Raw genomic sequence first — 18,988 nt, 5'->3', positions numbered from 1 at the left:
AACTGCCACCACAACTTGCAGGAATAGGGGCAGCAGTTCAGCTGAGATGGTGGGTCACCAGCCCCTGTGGGAGGAGAGGGCATCACTCAGGGAGGTATTGCCCGACCACAGAGAGAGGAGCTGGGGGGTCAGAGAGGAAGGAAGGGGTTCATCAAGACCCTCTCTGGGGCGTGGGGGTGCTGCAGGGGTTGGGAGGCAGGCGGCATTTTGATCCTCAGACAGCGATCAGCACAGCAACAGGCAACCGAACTGAGGGGCGCTGGGTCAGGGAGAAGAGGGTCAGGTGACCTGCAAGTGAAGCCAGAATGAACTATCGAGGCAACATGTTCCCCCTTCTCCCCCAGCGAGAGGAGGGGCGATAGCTGACTGCTCCCCCAGGCCTGAGCTCAGGGCCTGACCCCATGAAGACAGACCCCAGAGCAGGACCCCGCTGTCTTCCAGCTCCAAGGCTCCACTCTCAGGGGCACAGGGAGCTGGAGAGACCCCGGGGCTATTGACCTCTGACCCCTGGCAGACTCGGGCCTCACTGCAGCAGAACACGGCCTGTGTGGTGACTGGGGGTCCGAGCTGCACCCCTGGGCAGCCTCTGTCCTCCGACTGTAAGCTGGGAAACCGGAGAAGTCACAGGCGAGATATTTAAAGAGCGACTTGCAGAATTCAATTCAATGCAAATTATTTTGATATAGCGCCTTTCACAACAAGGTTGCCCCAAGGCGCTTAACAAAGCAAGTGACCATACAGGTTGTGAATACAGAACAGGAAAGACCAGAAGACAATGGAGGAGAGGAACCAAAAACTCCTCAGTAAGGAGAAAAGAAACCTCTAGGGGTCCAAGGTCAACTGGATGATGCCAGCAGCATATCACCCTGCAACTCACAACTGGCAACCCACTGAAGCTCAGCAGGTGTGAGCTTGGTCAGTACCTGGATGGGAGACCTCCTGGGAAAAACTAAAGTTGCTGCTGTAAGAGGTGTAAGTGGGGCCAGCAGGGGGCGCTCATCCTGCGGTCCATGTGGGTCCTAATGCCCCAGTATAGTGACGGGGACACTATACTGTAAACAGGTGCTGTCCTTCGGATGAGACGTAAAACTAAGGTCCTGACTCTCTGTGGTCATTAAAAATCCCAGGGCGTTTCTCAAAAAGAGTAGGTGTGTAACCCCGGCGTCCTGGCCAAATTTCCCATTGGCCCTTACGAATCATGGCCTCCTAATAATCCCCCTCTATGAATTGGCGCTGTAAAGCGCTTTGAGAGGAGTGTCCAGAAAAGCGCTATATAAATGTAAGCAATTATTATAACTGTCTGCCCAACCCCTTTGTTAACATTATATAATTAAAAAAAAAAGGAATAAATGAATAAGTGTATTAGTCCATCCATCATGTCTTCTGTATGTCAGTACTCCATGCAGATCTCTGTAGACCAGCAAAATCTTCCTAAGCGATAGCTGTATCCACAAGCTTTTATCTGTGTCTTGAGTGGAGAGAAAATACCTTTGTTTCGCAATATTTCTTAACTGTAGGAAGCATGTTTTCGATACTGTTTTAACATGAGAATTAAACAAGAGCCTTTAATATGACGTCTAGATTACGTGGTGAGTCTTTAAGGCAAACGTTTTAATCCTCTGAGTGAAGTGCTGAAGTTATAGTAGTCCTATCAGTATTGTTGCCTCCAACAGAACAGGTTTCCGAAACAGGTGAGCTTCCCGAAAGCATCGTAGCGCTAAGAACATCGTAAACTTGCTCTTAAGATCGATCGTTAATTTACGAGTGTTTCCCAAAACCTATCGTAACTAAAGTAGAACGTTAAATCCTTCGCAATCTACGTGCTCCCCGACCCACTCGTTAATCACTAAGTGCTTCTTAAACTGGCTACCTCTTGCGCCAACCTTAGTGACAGAGATCGCCAGACTGAGCACATTCAATTCACGTCATGGGAATTCTCTGGAAATATAGAATACTAAGATTTTGTATTAAGGATTTTGATATTTTGTTGTACTATGTAAGAGGAAATTCGAAAAAAGAACATGTATTTATACAGTAATTAATTTATTAGTCATCTTGGGTACATTTCATATTCATAAGTCAAATGTTTTAATAATACTCCCTCTTTTGGTACTTTTGGGGTGGGGTTTAAATTGTATTTAAATTCCATAAAGAACGTGAAACATGTAACATGTATTACAATGTAGCGCCACGCAGGGCGGGCTGAGAACAGCACCTGGGGACTACCGGACTATATATAGAGTAGTGGGACGGAGGCTGGGATATAGTCTCTTCCCTTCGTGTGTGTGTACAGTATGTTAGTGTAGGTGCAGCGCTGTAACCCCTGTCCCTGTGTGTCTACCTTCCCGATTCCAGTTATTAAATGTGTTGTTCAACCCCATTCCCTGAGTCCCACGCCTGCTCCATTCCATACCGAAACCCGCGGTCGATACAATATTTTAAGTTCGAATGCCGTTTTATGTTCTGTCATGATTGTTGACGGTAAAGCTTAGACCTACTTGTTTTTAAATTTAATTATAGGTCCTGTATTTGTTGAGTGACACGTGCCAAGCCTAGTAGTTAATCTTTCCAGATGTCATGTTAATAAGACCAATTAAAATGGAGTTCCAACACACCCAACAACTTTAAATAACAACAGTATTTTCTCATGAAACACTGTGATTCTTAACGATGGCAGCATGACAAAAAATATTGCTTTAAATCAAAGACATCTCGCAGGACGCATACACTGTCCACACAGTTAAATTTGGTTTTCTTTTACAGCATGTCAGTCATTTATTTTATTTTCTCTTAGAAACAATAAGGGTCCCATTTTGTGCCTATCTATACGCTTTCGTTTAAATGGTTGTTAAATTATGATGTCATGTTTACTTCATATTCCTTTTCACAACTTTATTTCATCACACTGAAGGACCTAAACCGACAACATATAATGAAAGTATTGTCAATCGATTGTTTGTCAATCGACTTGTGATGCTTTTTGCTAAGTGACTTCAGGGGAGGGGTTAACAAAGAAGTACTTTATACTCGCTCGTTAAATGATCGATTAAGAGAGGTTTTGGGAAACCCACGAAAAAGTAACTCGTACATTACGTACGTACATCGTAAAGTTGCTCGTTAGTCTCTAAGATTCATTGTTTTCGGGAAACTCACCCCAGAACTGCAGAATTCCCACAAACCTGGAATTACAGCGGAGAACTTCCAACGGTTATTCTCAGGCTTTTTATTCACCAACAAGAGAATACACACATAAGGCCTAAACGCGACACAGCAATTGTCCTCCTTCATCTGACAGTGACATGATGTTTCCATCTGGTTAACTCTCTACACTGTGCCAGTATAGATGGAGGAAATCTAACTAGTCAGTAAAAACACAACAGACAGCTCATAATCCACACTGGAAGACTGGTTCATCTTCTTTCACCAAATGAAATCAGGTTTGAGTGAGGCTGTAAATCCAATCCAGGCTCACCAGTATCTGCTAAACCTCTCTGCCTGTAACCTGAAAGAAAGCTGTTCTTTTTCGTGACAGAAATCTCCCTCACAGCACTGATCCACTGTTCACATGTTGGGGGCTTTCCAGTAAACCCAGTTTCTTCTGATTGTTGTCTTACTGGCAGCTAAAGGATTACCTAGTATAAATCTACCCTTTACTTCCAAGTAATCAAAAGTAAAACTACCCAAACACACCAGGGAGACGGGGAATAGCATGTTTAAGTTCACGATATTATTAAGGGTTCATGTAGAGGTTTCCTGTATTGTTGAATTTCCAGGCAGGACAGGATTATGTGTAAGTGAGTCTCTACTTGCTCTCCACACAACCTACAACTCTGTGAACCGCTTCCTTTTTGATGCGTTTGAATTTTAGGATGCATAAATAAATGTCAGGTTTTTCCAACATAAGTTTCCCCAAATCTTCCACTGATCTACAGGTTTGACCATTTTCTTTAAATATATTCTGCTGAATCTTCTCATCACACAATCAACATTATGCTCCAGTGTTTATATTAAGTTAATTGATGAGCAGCTATAAAGCTGTCAAGCAGTGTCTTACCTGGGCCTGTAAGTGGCTGCTTCGTGAGATCTTCAGATGAGAGGGGTCTCTGCTCTCTGCCAGCACACCTGTCACACAGCACTGGGTCACGACGCTGCACAGAGCTGGAGACACGGCTTCACCTGGGAGGAACGTGAAGTCTTACCGAAGGCAGTCAGAGCTGTGACTTCAGAAGTCAGGGTGAAGGAAAAGAAAGGATTATGAGCTGATAGTGAGGGCAGCATGCTGGTAGAGTGGCTAGCATCGCAACCTCACAGCACTGGGGCTCTGGGTTCAGTTAGCCCACCTGGCAGTGCTGCAGTTCTGTGCAGTAATGTACTGTATAACCCAGCAGACTGGTACCTGTTGGCTCTGTGCAGTAATGTATACCCCAGCAGACTGGTACCTGTTGGCTCTGTGCAGTAATGTATACCCCAGCAGACTGGTACCTGTTGGCTCTGTGCAGTGATGTATACCCCAGCGGACTGGTACCTGTTGGTGCTCTGTGCAGTAATGTAGACCCCAGCGGACTGGTACCTGTGGGCTCTGTGCAGTAATGTAGACCCCAGCGGACTGGTACCTGTGGGCTCTGTGCAGCAATGTATACCCCAGCGGACTGGTACCTGTTGGCTCAGACAAAATACAAATCAAGCTCAGAAATCACAGCTGGAATCTCACCTCTCTCAACCTCTCCATACTCTTCTGAGACTAACTACTGCACAGAAATTACACCTGGACCCAAACCCTTATCACCCTCCCCAAACTCTTCTGAGACAAACTACTGCATAGAAATCACAAGTACTCTTCCACTTCTCTCAACCTTCCCAAACTCGCCTGAGAAAAACTACAGCACAGAAATCACAGCTGTACTCACACTCCCCTCTCCTCCTGCCCAAACTCTTCTGAGAGCTGGACTCTCTTTCTTTTCACCCCACCCGGACTCTTCTGAGAAAATCTACAGCACAGAAATCACAAGTACAAGTGTTGATCAGCTTTTCAGCAACAGTTAGCGGTCACATAAGATGTAGTCAAGCCATATTTCTGAGTTGAAAGAAAGAGGTTTTGACAATATGGTGTACCTGTGGGTCGAATGTCAAGCCTGAAGCAAGTATCACCGCCAAGTTTTTCAATATAGACTGAAGGTCAAGTACAGTACCATCTACAGACAGGGTTACAGCACTGGCTTTACAAAGTTGAAATCAGACACCAGAGAGGACTGGGGATATCTGTGGGCAGATGGGCTCTGAATTACAGGGGTGGGAAGTGCTCCAAACCCTCACCAGCAACTAACATGTTTTTGTTTTGTTCTGTGGAGCTTTGCAATGACTGATACTGTTGTCCGGCGCTTATGTCAGAGGAGAAAGAAATTGCCTGCTGTTTTCATTTGCAATATATTTTTTGGGCGTTTTCAATGCAAGGTTGTAATTCCAGGAAAGCTGAAATCAAAGCAATGAAATATTTATGCCCACCAAAAGGACTCAAAGAATTGTAAATACTTGTAAATAGTTGAACCCGAGCACAATATATGCACATTATCACGGGTAGATTTGCGTATGATGGTGTTGAAAACAGGAATAAAGAGAAGAAACACGTGGAAAATACATTAACACAAAAAATACTAATGTCTCGGGTGCAAAGACCACAGGGCACACCACCCCAGAGAGGGATCTTCAACACTGCGCTGGGGCAAAGCCCTCAGAACTCTAGCAGAGAAGAGTGCAGATGAATGGGTGTGACGCATTTAAGAGCTGGGGTAGAGCCCTCTGACCTCTAACACCCACAAGGAACAGTGAGCTGGAACACCCAGGATAATCACTGTTCTCACTGTAATACCCTGGAACTGTGCTGCAGGACAAGAGCTAATCATCCTCATGAGGAACACATTTACCAGTGAAAACAGTCTGGGGAATACATTTTATATGACTGGAGGTTTAGAATATTTTTTGATGGTTTGGATATTATTAAATCCGTGCTTTTTAGAAACTTCGTAGCGTTCTGACAGGGAATTGTTTTAAGGAATATAGAAATGTATAAAAAGAGAATAGTTTCGGACTATTCTCAACATTCACATGCATGTCCGTGAGACAAATCTTAAAACATCTTTCTTTTTAAAAAGTTTACTCTCGATATAATAACACTGCTCCTTTCTCGAATATCGGAATTGCATTTCGAGTTCGTCTCTTCCTCTGCACCATTTCTACAGATTTTAAAACCAGCAAGGCGCACAGTAAATTGGCAAATTAAATTCAGTCCTTTAACCTGCGTTCAGTTTACAATGTTTTGCAGAACCTTCACAGCATAGGGTCAGTTTGACATTTTTATGTTATTCATCTCGGTTATCTATAGTAAAGACTCGTATAATAGTAATACCGAAATTCCACAGAAAACTTCAATATCCTGCATTTTCAAAACATACTCCATCTCAAGATAAACAGCAATAGAAAAATCAGAACCATGTTTCGCTTCAAAAAGATAAGAATTGTTTCAGGTCAGAAATGGAGGTTATTATGCAATATCTTCCAGTTCAGACTGCCTAAATACATGCAGACATATAACACGGTTTAGACACCGTTGTACATTTCTAATCGTTAAAACACAAACTAAAAATAAAAAGGAGAAACCATGCAAGCGGACCTGGTTAAGACACGATCCCTCCGTCTCTTACTCGTGCAGCAGCAGAAACATTAACCTCTTTCCTGCCGGAAAGCCGAGAGGCACGAATAACACTCCCCACGTGGTTTGAATGCTTGAACCTGGACTCGAGAAAAGCCCAGTCTTATCGAGCGCTAGCAATACAGGATAGTCGGTGCTGCAGCACGTTTTTGACTTGCAGTTTTTCTTACAGGGTAAAACTTTAGAGCAAAGGAAACCTAAACCCATACCACACCGACAGCATTAAGAAATGTGTCAATACCGAACCCACGTATCTAGGAAGAACGATATCAAATTCAGAATCCATTGCACATGTGAGGTGCTCTTTTCTGAACCAAAACGCCCCATACGGAACAGAAAATACAACATACTACGGTGTATGGATTATGAACTGTACTCAGACTTTAATCACTGTAGGAATAAATCCGTCATTCATGTTTAATCACCTACTAAACCGAGGTGCCTGAATGCCGGAAACCGAAGAATCTAAGAAATTAGGGGGGGTCAATTTTATACCTGTTCAACTGTAACACATTGTACAGGACATCAGCAGTGAAATATTCGATCTTTTTTATATTTTTGTGGTGGTTCTTAAAAGAGCCTTTGTGTTCAAGGGGAAAGATCCTGCAGCAGGCGGTCCGGGTCTAAGCGCGCTCCCCGCCAAACCCCGAATTCGGAAAAGAAAATAAAGAGTAGCGGAAGGGCTTTTAATGCCAATCGCTCGTGTCATTAAAATAGTCTCATGCATTTGAACACTTTCAAATGTGGATATGAATGCTGAAAAACGAATTTAGAGCAAAAGGGGAGACGTGTGTCGCTGGTGTACTGCAGCAGAGGGGCTTTTACACGAGTTGGTAGAAAACCGCTTCTCGGTAGGGCTTTCACTTCTCAGCTAACCAAACGAGAATTGTGCCTCGTACAGACTATAATGGAATAATGTAACCCTCTCGAGTGTTGTGGTGGCTCTTAAAAGAGCCTTTGTGTTCAAGGGAAAAGATGCTGCAGCAGGCGGTCTGTGTCTAAGCGCGCTCCCCGCGGATGCGGCGGGCCAGCTGGATGTCTTTGGGCATGATGGTCACCCTCTTGGCGTGGATGGCGCACAGGTTGGTGTCCTCGAAGAGCCCCACCAGGTAAGCCTCGCTGGCCTCCTGCAGAGCCATGACGGCGGAGCTCTGGAAGCGCAGGTCGGTCTTGAAGTCCTGGGCGATCTCTCTCACCAGGCGCTGGAAGGGCAGCTTGCGGATCAGCAGCTCGGTGGACTTCTGATAGCGGCGGATCTCCCGCAGAGCCACGGTGCCGGGCCTGTAGCGGTGGGGCTTCTTCACGCCGCCGGTGGCGGGGGCGCTCTTGCGGGCAGCCTTGGTGGCCAGCTGCTTCCTGGGCGCCTTGCCGCCGGTGGACTTGCGAGCGGTCTGCTTGGTTCTCGCCATCTTCCTCGCTGCTCTTCACAATCAGCACTGTACTGAGAGCAGCAGCCCGCACTCGGGTTTATATGCGCAGGCAGCCCCGTCCTGATTGGCTGAAGGGCCCCGGGAGCCTCTCGCTGATTGGATACTTTGAGAAGGAGCGCGCAGTTCATACACCCTCTCCGATCTTCTTTGTTTTGTCAAATCAAAGTATAAAGGCGTTTTTATACCTAGAAATCAATAACCTGTCAAGGACCTTGATTTCTTTTAACTATAATAATCCAGGACAAGAATATACTTCCATCAAATCATGAAATCGTATAATTGACAAGAACGAAGTTAAATCACATATATATTGCAATGGAAAAGGTCATCCTGTGACTCGGGGGAGGAGTGTTGTGCTGAGGGACCCCGATTTCTGTTCAACTTTACAGCTCGTTATGCAATAATAAAAATGTGATAGAATAATGTGAATGAAGAGAACAATCTTCTAAACCCCATGACAAGTACTACAAGGAACCCGGTTTACTCTGCTCGTTTAGAATTAAAAGGCGAAAATCTACTTGAACGAACTGAACAAAGAAAATGATTGTATGAACTGTCTTGCGAGCGCAACAGAAATCGCTCGTCCACACAGCGGCTGTGATTCTGAGCCACAGACATCACTGCTAAAACCTCAGGGGGAAAACACACGTGCTTCGACCCATTTATAAATATTGCACTCCTATTCATAAAAACAAGAACTCGCTCATTTGAAGAGGCTGTGGGTGGCTCTTAAAAGAGCCTTTGTTTTTCGAGTCAGTCGGAGGTCTCTGCCGGGCTGTTTACTTGCTCTTGGCCGGCTTCTCGGTCTTCTTGGGCAGCAGCACCGCCTGGATGTTGGGCAGCACGCCGCCCTGCGCGATGGTCACGCCGCCCAGCAGCTTGTTCAGCTCCTCGTCGTTGCGGACAGCCAGCTGCAGGTGCCGGGGGATGATGCGGGTCTTCTTGTTGTCCCGGGCGGCGTTGCCAGCCAGCTCCAGGATCTCGGCGGTCAGGTACTCCAGCACCGCGGCCAGATACACCGGGGCTCCGGCGCCGACCCGCTCGGCATAGTTTCCCTTGCGCAGCAGCCGGTGGACACGGCCCACAGGGAACTGCAGTCCGGCCCTGGAAGAGCGAGTCTTGGCCTTGGCTCTGGCCTTACCGCCGGTCTTTCCTCTGCCGCTCATCTTGTACTGTCAAGCTTGTCTGAAGAAAACTGCTAACAATGATCACAACTTGTCTGCCGCCCCGCTTTTGAAGAGTCGCGGCTGAACGTGATTGGATGGACGGGAACAAGCTCTCCACCCAATCAGAGATCAGTGCTGCCAAGCAGCGCTCTCGGTCTCCACCAATCAACAGGCAGGAGGGAAATTCGGACTCTGAACACAGAGCGCGGCTCTGCTGCCGAGGCCGAGTGAGAAAATATGTTTTTCAGTTTTAACCGTATTAGCATTATTCTCATACACAGGTATATGGAATAGCGAAATGCGATTTAGCTAGCTCTCAGACGGTAAGTGGTAAAAAAACAACAATACAGTTGCATAAGAAAAGACAGAGACACAACAGGCCATGTGCAGAACAGGCGATTAGCAAAACTGCAACAGATAATGTGCAAAACACTTTGCTTAAACGGTCATTTTCATGCTTAAAAACGTATATTTTAGTGAATTTCACCACCGTCTGACTCTCAGTAACCACGCTACATTGAGTGGAATTAAGCTCCACTCCCATAAGAATCTGGATCACCCGCCTGCGAGGGCTCGATATTGAAAAGTCACCATTGTCGCTATTAGAGTGACACATCTGTCACGTTACGCCTTTTCACATGTCCGCTATAGCTGCGAGACTAGCAGTCACGAATTGCAAGTCACACACTAATGAAAACCCCCGTGCAATGTAACAATGTAACATTTCGCCTCAATTAAATTCATTAAATGAAAAGGAGATGCAAGGAGTCACAACGCTGTTCAATGGAGATCAGGACGTTTATTTAACAAAAAGGCCTTTTAATTCTACACCTCCTCTGCGCACCCACTCTCTACAATAGTATTTAGAATATTTACATTTGTACATTTTACCCAGCATCGCATTTCAGTATCATTAATAACAACTACAACTCAATCCCCCCCATTGTGTAAAATAATTATGTCTCCCCCCCTATCGAGCGAACCGGCGCTTTCAAGCGGTGAAAAGGAAAGTCTGCGCTCTCTCTCGGAAGGGCTGGTGGCTCTTAGAAGAGCCTTTGGGTTTGTAGGAAATTAACTCGAGGGTCGATCGCTCACTTCTTCTTGGGAGCCGCTTTCTTAGCTTTGGCCGTCTTGGGTTTGGCCACCTTGGGCTTCGCTGCCTTGGCTTTCTTCGGGCTCTTCGCCTTCTTAGGCGCCGCTGGCTTCTTGGCCTTCTTGGGGCTCTTGGTCGCCTTCTTGGCCGCTGCGGGCTTCGCGGCTTTCTTGGGCGACTTCTTGGCGGCCGCTGGCTTCTTGGTCGCCGCCTTCTTGGGCGACTTCTTGGCGGCCGCTGGCTTCTTAGCCGCTGCGGGTTTCTTGGCCGCCGGCTTCTTGGCTTTGGCGGCGGCGGCGGCTTTCTTCACGGGCTTGGGCTTGGTCTCCGCCTGCTTCTTGTTGAGCTTGAAGGAGCCCGAGGCGCCGGTGCCCTTGGTCTGCACCAGGGTGCCCTTGGTCACCAGGCTCTTGATGGCCAGCTTGACGCGGGAGTTGTTCTTCTCCACGTCGTAGCCGCCGGCCGCCAGGGACTTCTTCAGGGCGGCCAGGGACACGCCGCTCCGCTCCTTGGAGGCGGACACGGCCTGCAGGATGAGCTCTCCCACGCTGGGGCCCGCTTTCTTGGGCTTGGCGGCGCTCTTCTTCTTGGGCGCCTTGGCCGGCGCGGCGGCGGGGGCCGGAGCGACTTCTTCTGCCATCGCTGCGTCTCTGTCTGCTGTCGGACTGTCTGCGGCTCCGCGCGCAGGCGGAACTTCAAGGCCGCATGAGAACCGTGGAGACTCAACCGCTGCTGCTGCTGCAGCTCCGCTCCGCACAGCCCGCTCGCACTTGTGTTTTCTCCCCGCACAAAACTGCCCCGTAATCCTCACAAATACACAGAAAGGAGTACAAAAGATGCAAAATGCAGAGGAAACCCCCTGGTCTTTAATATGCAGTTGAGTTACAGATTTTTCTGTACGATAATTCTGACAGAATTGCCCAGAGTCCAACAACAGCGCACACGAAAGGCGGTGCTCACCCGGCACTTCATCGTCTATTTCTAAAATAAATGTACTTAAACCGTCAGTAAAGATAAAAACAAGGTGTAAATAATACAGTCGAGACTGACGGTCATGTAACCCAATAAGAATGAATTCTGAATTATTTAAAACTGATGATTTATTTTGCTCTATGTTCGGTGTCATTAACACACTCCCGGACTCGCTGTTTCTAAGAAGGAGACGGACAAGTTTTGTCAAATAAGACAGTTTTATCCCCGTGAAATTAGGAGTATTTCGAGTTTTTCCACCGATACGCTTTTATAACATGCCGAACAAGCGTAGTCGTAGTCGCTTTGTTTATCTCAGACATTTTCAAATCAGTTATTTCAAAGGCGATTCTTCAATGGGGCTTTAGTAAAGACCGCGACTCTACCGTCAATACCAACATCCAGATAAGACCTGCGAGGCAGCAGTTTTAGAAGCAACACTAGCAAAGCTTTATTTCAAAACGATTATTTCTTGATAATAATAATTAAATAGAAGACCTATACCAACACTGAATTATCCAGACTGTAGAAACATCCTGAGTTTATGTCTTCAGCTGCTCTGAAGAAACGAGCTGTGCCGTCTCTTCCATCTGTATGTTATGCGAGAGGCAAACGGGAAAATCTGCACCCCAGGAACCCCCAAAATCCAAGTACAACAAGACATCGGGTACAGAGAAAACCCTCCGATGTTCAAAACGTGCTTCAACTTCAGCAGACTCTTAGCGGCAGTTTCGACAGAAATGCCCCAAATCCGACAACAGAGCACTCGAAAGGCGGTGCTCATCCGGCACTTTGTCTTGTATTTCAAACTTATAAGATTTTTAAACACCGCTACAAATAGGAATCGTGTGCATGAAATACTGTCAAGACTGGTGGTAAGCTATCACGATAAAAAGCACGTCTGCGATATGAAAATAAATATGATTTTTATTTTGCTCTTTGGGCAGCGTCAGTAACACACTCCAGGAAGCGACGCTTCTAACAAAGGACTAGACCAGTTTCGTAAAACTACCACTTTGATTCCTTGACAAAAGTTCAAATCGCCTATTAGAATATAGTGGAATTGCTGGAATGCATGTATTTCAGATTTTATAAGCCTGTTGAGATTTTTGAATGAGGCCAAATGGAAAATCAGCACACACTGGCGAGCCCGTTTGAATGAAATTGTCCTGACGTGAAAAAAAACAGCCCAGGCAGAGAAGTGGAGCCTGAAATGGTCCTCAGGCTTTTTGTTGTCATTCGGACAATGAAAACGCCCGGTAAATTAAACTACCAAGGCTGTAACCAAGGCGTGGTACAGCGTAATAATCCGCCAGGCACTTGATCAGAGCAAGGGACATTGTAATGACATGTTTTAGAGTGTATGAAAAGCAATATCTGATCATTAAAGCTGAAGGTTGTTCTAAGGACTCCTTTAGAAAGAGAGTGAGGAGGTGTGTGTGACTTAACTCGAGGTGCATTTGGATCGAGCAAATGAAACATTTCCTTTCCCAAAGAGTTGCGGGAGAATGGAGCAACTTGCACACCCTTGCTCTTACCCTGGCTTCAGGAACAATATAGTAAACACTCGGGAACAGCCACAGGCTCTGCTCTGGGAATGGGTCCGATTCATAAAGCATGTTCTATCCTTGATCATTTGTGAAAAAATAATAAAGCTCATGGAAATCTTGTTCCATTGCTTTGAGACTGAAATGCCCTGTAAGAAATGTTGTGTAACCGATTCCTAACAGTCGCCAATTAGAAGCATCGAAGGCAGAAACCTCAATGTGAAACAGAAAGTCATTTATGTCTACAGTCACACTGAATTAGGTATACTGATAACATACTTTAAATGAGGACTAAACTGCCAGAAAGAGACAAAGCGTGCCCCCACTTGTCCTTAAATAACCGTCTGTACTTACAAAATGCTACGCGTAGCGCTCAGTGACAAGGATGTGTTTTCAGAATAATAAGCTGGACCACTGTACAATTTACACATATACGTCTCCACAGAAAAGTCAAATTCAAGAAAGGTGTAAAGGTTATTGCACACTTGGGGCCATAAAAGCGTCGAAAACCGGGAATTGAAGCATTGAGGAAGAAATCATGATTGCTCTTTCACGGACTCTGTGGGTGGCTCTTAAAAGAGCCTTTGGGTTCGCTGATCCGGGACGGGCGGGCCGGGTTTACTTGGAGCTGGTGTACTTGGTGACGGCCTTGGTGCCCTCGGACACGGCGTGCTTGGCCAGCTCTCCGGGCAGCAGCAGGCGCACGGCGGTCTGGATCTCCCGGGAGGTGATGGTGGAGCGCTTGTTGTAGTGCGCCAGGCGGGAGGCCTCGCCGGCGATGCGCTCGAAGATGTCGCTGACGAACGAGTTCATGATGCCCATGGCCTTCGACGAGATGCCGGTGTCCGGGTGCACCTGCTTCAGCACCTTGTACACGTAGATGGCGTAGCTCTCCTTCCTGGTCTTTCTGCGCTTCTTGCCGCCCTTCCCGGCCGTCTTGGTCACGGCTTTCTTGGAGCCCTTCTTGGGAGCGGATTTCGCTGGTTCAGGCATCTTAACTGCACTCTGCGCACACAGTCATGGGAGCTTAGGGCTTCTACAGCCCCCTATTTATAGCGGCCGCGTGCAACTCAGCTCGCTCAGCTCAGAAGGCGGCTCATTGGTCAGCGAGAGAGCTGCTCTCCTATTGGCTGCGCTCTGCGCCAATGAAATTCAAACGGCTGAGCGCCTGAGCCGCTCGCTCTGACTCCAGGCGCCTCTCTCTCCCCTCCGCCCGAGCAAACAGGAACAAAGGGCCGTGCGATCCGTTTAGCACAACGTGCAGATTTATTGAAATCCCGCTCTCATTCCGCTTATGTCCCCTACCCTAGAAAAAATGTGATCGGCGTAAAATGTGCGATTTGTGCAATCTTGGAGTCAAAAGGACTCTGGGTGATATTGTAGGCAACCCCAAAATCACTCTTGAACAACCAACAGCTTTGTATAGCAACACTTTTGAGCTTTGACACTGCTTTCAAATTAGTCTGAGCCCACGAAACCTTCACACTAACCCCTTCTACAGAATGAATGTAATGAGAAGGGCTCTTGGCGAATGAAGTGGAATTTCTCCCGCACAGAGCTGAGCAGCACCGCTTCCTTTCTTAAAAGCCATAAAACGTGCGTGAAAAACAAACCGTTTAGTAGCTGAACCCCAGTCGGTTCCCAGGACCGTATTGCAATTTTCTACCATTTTGAACACGTCTAATAAGCGCTCTTCAGATGAAAATGTCTTCAATGAAAGAAACGCAAAGCATGTAGGAATACGAGTGAGGGGGATGAAAACTATGGGCAGAAAAACGTGTTTCATCCCGTAACGCTATTTTATTAGTTATTTGTTTACAGATTCACAAACAGCTCGCTCTGTACCGCGCATTAAGGTAGGATAGTCAACCTATTCTGCGATTACATTTCGAGCTGGACCTTCAAAGTACAGCTTCATTCCACACACAAGCACAAAGATTTCAGCTCTTTTCTGAAAAGGTGGGTGGCTCTTAAAAGAGCCTTTGGGTTGATACGTCGGGGTCCAGTCCGGTAGTGAAGCTCCGCTCCTGTTTAGCCGCCGAAGCCGTACAGGGTGCGGCCCTGGCGCTTCAGCGCGTACACCACGTCCATGGCGGTGACGGTCTTCCTCTTGGCGTGCTCGGTGTAGGTGACGGCGTCGCGGATGACGTTCTCCAGGAACACCTTCAGCACCCCGCGGGTCTCCTCGTAGATCAGCCCGGAGATCCGCTTCACTCCCCCACGGCGAGCCAGGCGGCGGATGGCGGGCTTGGTGATTCCCTGGATGTTGTCGCGGAGAACCTTGCGGTGACGCTTAGCGCCTCCTTTCCCGAGTCCCTTTCCGCCTTTGCCTCTTCCAGACATCTTCAAGTTATCAGTTAGTGACACGACACACACTGCTGGGCTGCAGCCGCGGCGCTTCTCTTTTCAAGCCTGAGAGCGGACCTGCTTGAGACAGGAGGCGCGCTGACACACGAGCCCGCCTCCTCTCCGACCGCAGCAGCAGCCCAGACTGCACAGGAACCTCTTCCCTGCCGGAGAGCTCTCCACCACAGCAACTTTAAACAGGCTACACTTCGAAATTGGCATGATTACTTCCCTAACCAACGGCATTGTAGGATTGTGCAAATTCTCCCCACGTGGTTTGAATGCTTGAACCTGGACTCGAGAAAAGCCCAGTCTTATCGAGCGCTAGCAATACAGGATAGTCGGTGCTGCAGCACGTTTGTGACTTGCAGTTTTTCTTACAGGGTAAAACTTTAGAGCAAAGGAAACCTAAACCCATACCATACCGACAGCATTAAGAAATGTGTCAATACCGAACCCACGTATCTAGGAAGAACGATATCGAATTCAGAATCCATTGCACATGTGAGGTGCTCTTTTCTGAACCAAAACGCCCCATACGGAACAGAAAATACAACATACTACGGTGTATGGATTATGAACTGTACTCAGACTTTAATCACTGTAGGAATAAATCCGTCATTCATGTTTAATCACCTACTAAACCGAGGTGCCTGGATGCCGGAAACCGAAGAATCTAAGAAATTAGGGGGGTCAATTTTATACCTGTTCAACTGTAACACATTGCAATACAGTACAGGACATCAGCAGTGAAATATTTGATCTTTTTTATATTTTTGTGGTGGTTCTTAAAAGAGCCTTTGTGTTCAAGGGGAAAGATCCTGCAGCAGGCGGTCCGTGTCTAAGCGCGCTCCCCGCCAAACCCCGAATTCGGAAAAGAAAATAAAGAGTAGCGGAAGGGCTTTTAATGCCAATCGCTCTTGTGTCATTAAAATAGTCTCATGCATTTGAACACTTTCAAATGTGGATATGAATGCTGAAAAACGAATTTAGAGCAAAAGGGGAGACGTGTGTCGCTGGTGTACTGCAGCAGTGCAGTCGTGCAGAGGGGCTTTTACACGAGTTGGTAGAAAACCGCTTCTCGGTAGGGCTTTCACTTCTCAGCTAACCAAACGAGAACTGTGCCTCGTACAGACTATAATGGAATAATGTGACCCTCTCGAGTGTTGTGGTGGCTCTTAAAAGAGCCTTTGTGTTCAAGGGAAAAGATGCTGCAGCAGGCGGTCCGTGTCTAAGCGCGCTCCCCGCGGATGCGGCGGGCCAGCTGGATGTCTTTGGGCATGATGGTCACCCTCTTGGCGTGGATGGCGCACAGGTTGGTGTCCTCGAAGAGCCCCACCAGGTAAGCCTCGCTGGCCTCCTGCAGAGCCATGACGGCGGAGCTCTGGAAGCGCAGGTCGGTCTTGAAGTCCTGGGCGATCTCTCTCACCAGGCGCTGGAAGGGCAGCTTGCGGATCAGCAGCTCGGTGGACTTCTGGTAGCGGCGGATCTCCCGCAGAGCCACGGTGCCGGGCCTGTAGCGGTGGGGCTTCTTCACGCCGCCGGTGGCGGGGGCGCTCTTGCGGGCAGCCTTGGTGGCCAGCTGCTTCCTGGGCGCCTTGCCGCCGGTGGACTTGCGAGCGGTCTGCTTGGTTCTCGCCATCTTCCTCGCTGCTCTTCACAATCAGCACTGTACTGAGAGCAGCAGCCCGCACTCGGGTTTATATGCGCAGGCAGCCCCGTCCTGATTGGCTGAAGGGCCCCGGGAGCCTCTCGCTGATTGGATACTTTGACAAGGAGCGCGCAGTTCATACACCCTCTCTGATCTTTGTTTTGTCAAATCAAAGTATAAAGGCGTTTTTATACCTAGAAATCAATAACCTGTCAAGGACCTTGATTTCTTTTAACTATTAATAATCCAGGACAAGAATATACTTCCATCAAATCATGAAATCGTATAATTGACTAGAACGAAGTTAAATCACATATATATTGCAATGGAAAAGGTCATCCTGTGACTCGGGGGAGGAGTGTTGTGCTGAGGGACCCCGATTTCTGTTCAACTTTACAGCTCGTTATGCAATAATAAAAATGTGATAGAATAATGTGAATGAAGAGAACAATCTTCTAAACCCCATGACAAGTACTACAAGGAACCCGGTTTACTCTGCTCGTTTAGAATTAAAAGGCGAAAATCTACTTGAACGAACTGAACAAAGAAAATGATTGTATGAACTGTCTTGCGAGCGCAACAGAAATCGCTCGTCCACACAGCGGCTGTGATTCTGAGCCACAGACATCACTGCTAAAACCTCAGGGGGAAAACACAAGTGCTTCGACCCATTTATAAATATTGCACTCCTATTCATAAAAACAAGAACTCGCTCATTTGAAGAGGCTGTGGGTGGCTCTTAAAAGAGCCTTTGTTTTTCGGGTCAGTCGGAGGTCTCTGCCGGGCTGTTTACTTGCTCTTGGCCGGCTTCTCGGTCTTCTTGGGCAGCAGCACCGCCTGGATGTTGGGCAGCACGCCGCCCTGCGCGATGGTCACGCCGCCCAGCAGCTTGTTCAGCTCCTCGTCGTTGCGGACGGCCAGCTGCAGGTGCCGGGGGATGATGCGGGTCTTCTTGTTGTCCCGGGCGGCGTTGCCAGCCAGCTCCAGGATCTCGGCGGTCAGGTACTCCAGCACCGCGGCCAGATACACCGGGGCTCCGGCGCCGACCCGCTCGGCATAGTTTCCCTTGCGCAGCAGACGGTGGACACGGCCCACAGGGAACTGCAGTCCGGCCCTGGAAGAGCGAGTCTTGGCCTTGGCTCTGGCCTTACCGCCGGTCTTTCCTCTGCCGCTCATCTTGCACTGTCAAGCTCGTCTGAAGAAAACTGCTAACGATGATCACAACTTGTCTGCCGCCCCGCTTTTGAAGAGTCGCGGCTGAACGTGATTGGATGGACGGGAACAAGCTCTCCACCCAATCAGAGATCAGTGCTGCCAAGCGGCGCTCTCGGTCTCCACCAATCAACAGGCAGGAGGGAAATTCGGACTCTGAACACAGAGCGCGGCTCTGCTGCCGAGGCCGAGTGAGAAAATATGTGTTTTTCAGTTTCAACCGTATTAGCATTATTCTCATACACAGGTATATGGAATAGCGAAATGCGATTTAGCTAGCTCTCAGACGGTAAGTGGTAAAAAAACAACAATACAGTTGCATAAGAAAAGACAGAGACCACAGGCCATGTGCAGAACAGGCGATTAGCAAAACTGCAACAGATAATGTGCAAAACACTTTGCTTAAACGGTCATTTTCATGCTTAAAAACGTATATTTTAGTGAATTTCACCACCGTCTGACTCTCAGTAACCACGCTACCTTGAGTGGAATTAAGCTCCACTCCCATAAGAATCTGGAACACCCGCCTGCGAGGGCTCGATATTGAAAAGTCACCATTGTCGCTATTAGAGTGACACATCTGTCACGTTACGCCTTTTCACATGTCCGCTATAGCTGCGAGACTAGCAGTCACGAATTGCAAGTCACACACTAATGAAAACCCCCGTGCAATGCAACAATGTAACATTTCGCCTCAACTAAATTCATTAAATGAAAAGGAGATGCAAGGAGTCACAACGCTGTTCAATGGAGATCAGGACGTTTATTTAACAAAAAGGCCTTTTAATTCTACACCTCCTCTGGGCACCCACTCTCTACAGTAGTATTTAGAATATTTACATTTGTACATTTTACCCAGCATCGCATT

General features: G+C 47.6%; 5 protein-coding genes and 1 pseudogene across 5 annotated transcripts; all 6 read right to left on the bottom strand.

Annotated features, from left to right (window-relative positions):
• Positions 1–7,704: 7,704 nt before the first annotated feature.
• On the bottom strand, positions 7,705–8,206 carry LOC138224666 (histone H3). Its single transcript, XM_069182647.1, has one exon. It carries the CDS (start codon positions 8,113–8,115, stop codon positions 7,705–7,707), a length of 411 nt encoding a protein of 136 aa, XP_069038748.1. The 5' UTR covers positions 8,116–8,206.
• Positions 8,207–8,880: 674 nt separating this feature from the next.
• LOC138224667 (histone H2AX-like) lies at positions 8,881–18,098 on the bottom strand (annotated as a pseudogene).
• Positions 10,082–11,133, bottom strand: LOC138224663 (histone H1-like). The gene has a single exon (XM_069182644.1). It carries the CDS (start codon positions 11,033–11,035, stop codon positions 10,394–10,396), a length of 642 nt encoding a protein of 213 aa, XP_069038745.1. The 5' UTR covers positions 11,036–11,133; the 3' UTR covers positions 10,082–10,393.
• On the bottom strand, positions 13,461–13,915 carry LOC138224617 (histone H2B 1/2). The gene has a single exon (XM_069182563.1). The coding sequence runs from the start codon at positions 13,902–13,904 to the stop codon at positions 13,530–13,532; it is 375 nt and encodes a 124-aa protein (XP_069038664.1). The 5' UTR covers positions 13,905–13,915; the 3' UTR covers positions 13,461–13,529.
• On the bottom strand, positions 14,707–15,395 carry LOC138224702 (histone H4). Its single transcript, XM_069182699.1, has one exon. It carries the CDS (start codon positions 15,252–15,254, stop codon positions 14,943–14,945), a length of 312 nt encoding a protein of 103 aa, XP_069038800.1. The 5' UTR covers positions 15,255–15,395; the 3' UTR covers positions 14,707–14,942.
• LOC138224665 (histone H3) lies at positions 16,424–16,949 on the bottom strand. The gene has a single exon (XM_069182646.1). The coding sequence runs from the start codon at positions 16,897–16,899 to the stop codon at positions 16,489–16,491; it is 411 nt and encodes a 136-aa protein (XP_069038747.1). The 5' UTR covers positions 16,900–16,949; the 3' UTR covers positions 16,424–16,488.
• Positions 18,099–18,988: the final 890 nt, after the last annotated feature.

Source organism: Lepisosteus oculatus, chromosome 23 (assembly GCF_040954835.1).
Source record: "Lepisosteus oculatus isolate fLepOcu1 chromosome 23, fLepOcu1.hap2, whole genome shotgun sequence".
Classification (NCBI taxonomy): domain Eukaryota; kingdom Metazoa; phylum Chordata; class Actinopteri; order Semionotiformes; family Lepisosteidae; genus Lepisosteus; species Lepisosteus oculatus.
The sequence above is the reverse complement of the archived record's forward strand: the minus strand, read 5'-3'. Positions and strand labels throughout refer to the sequence as shown.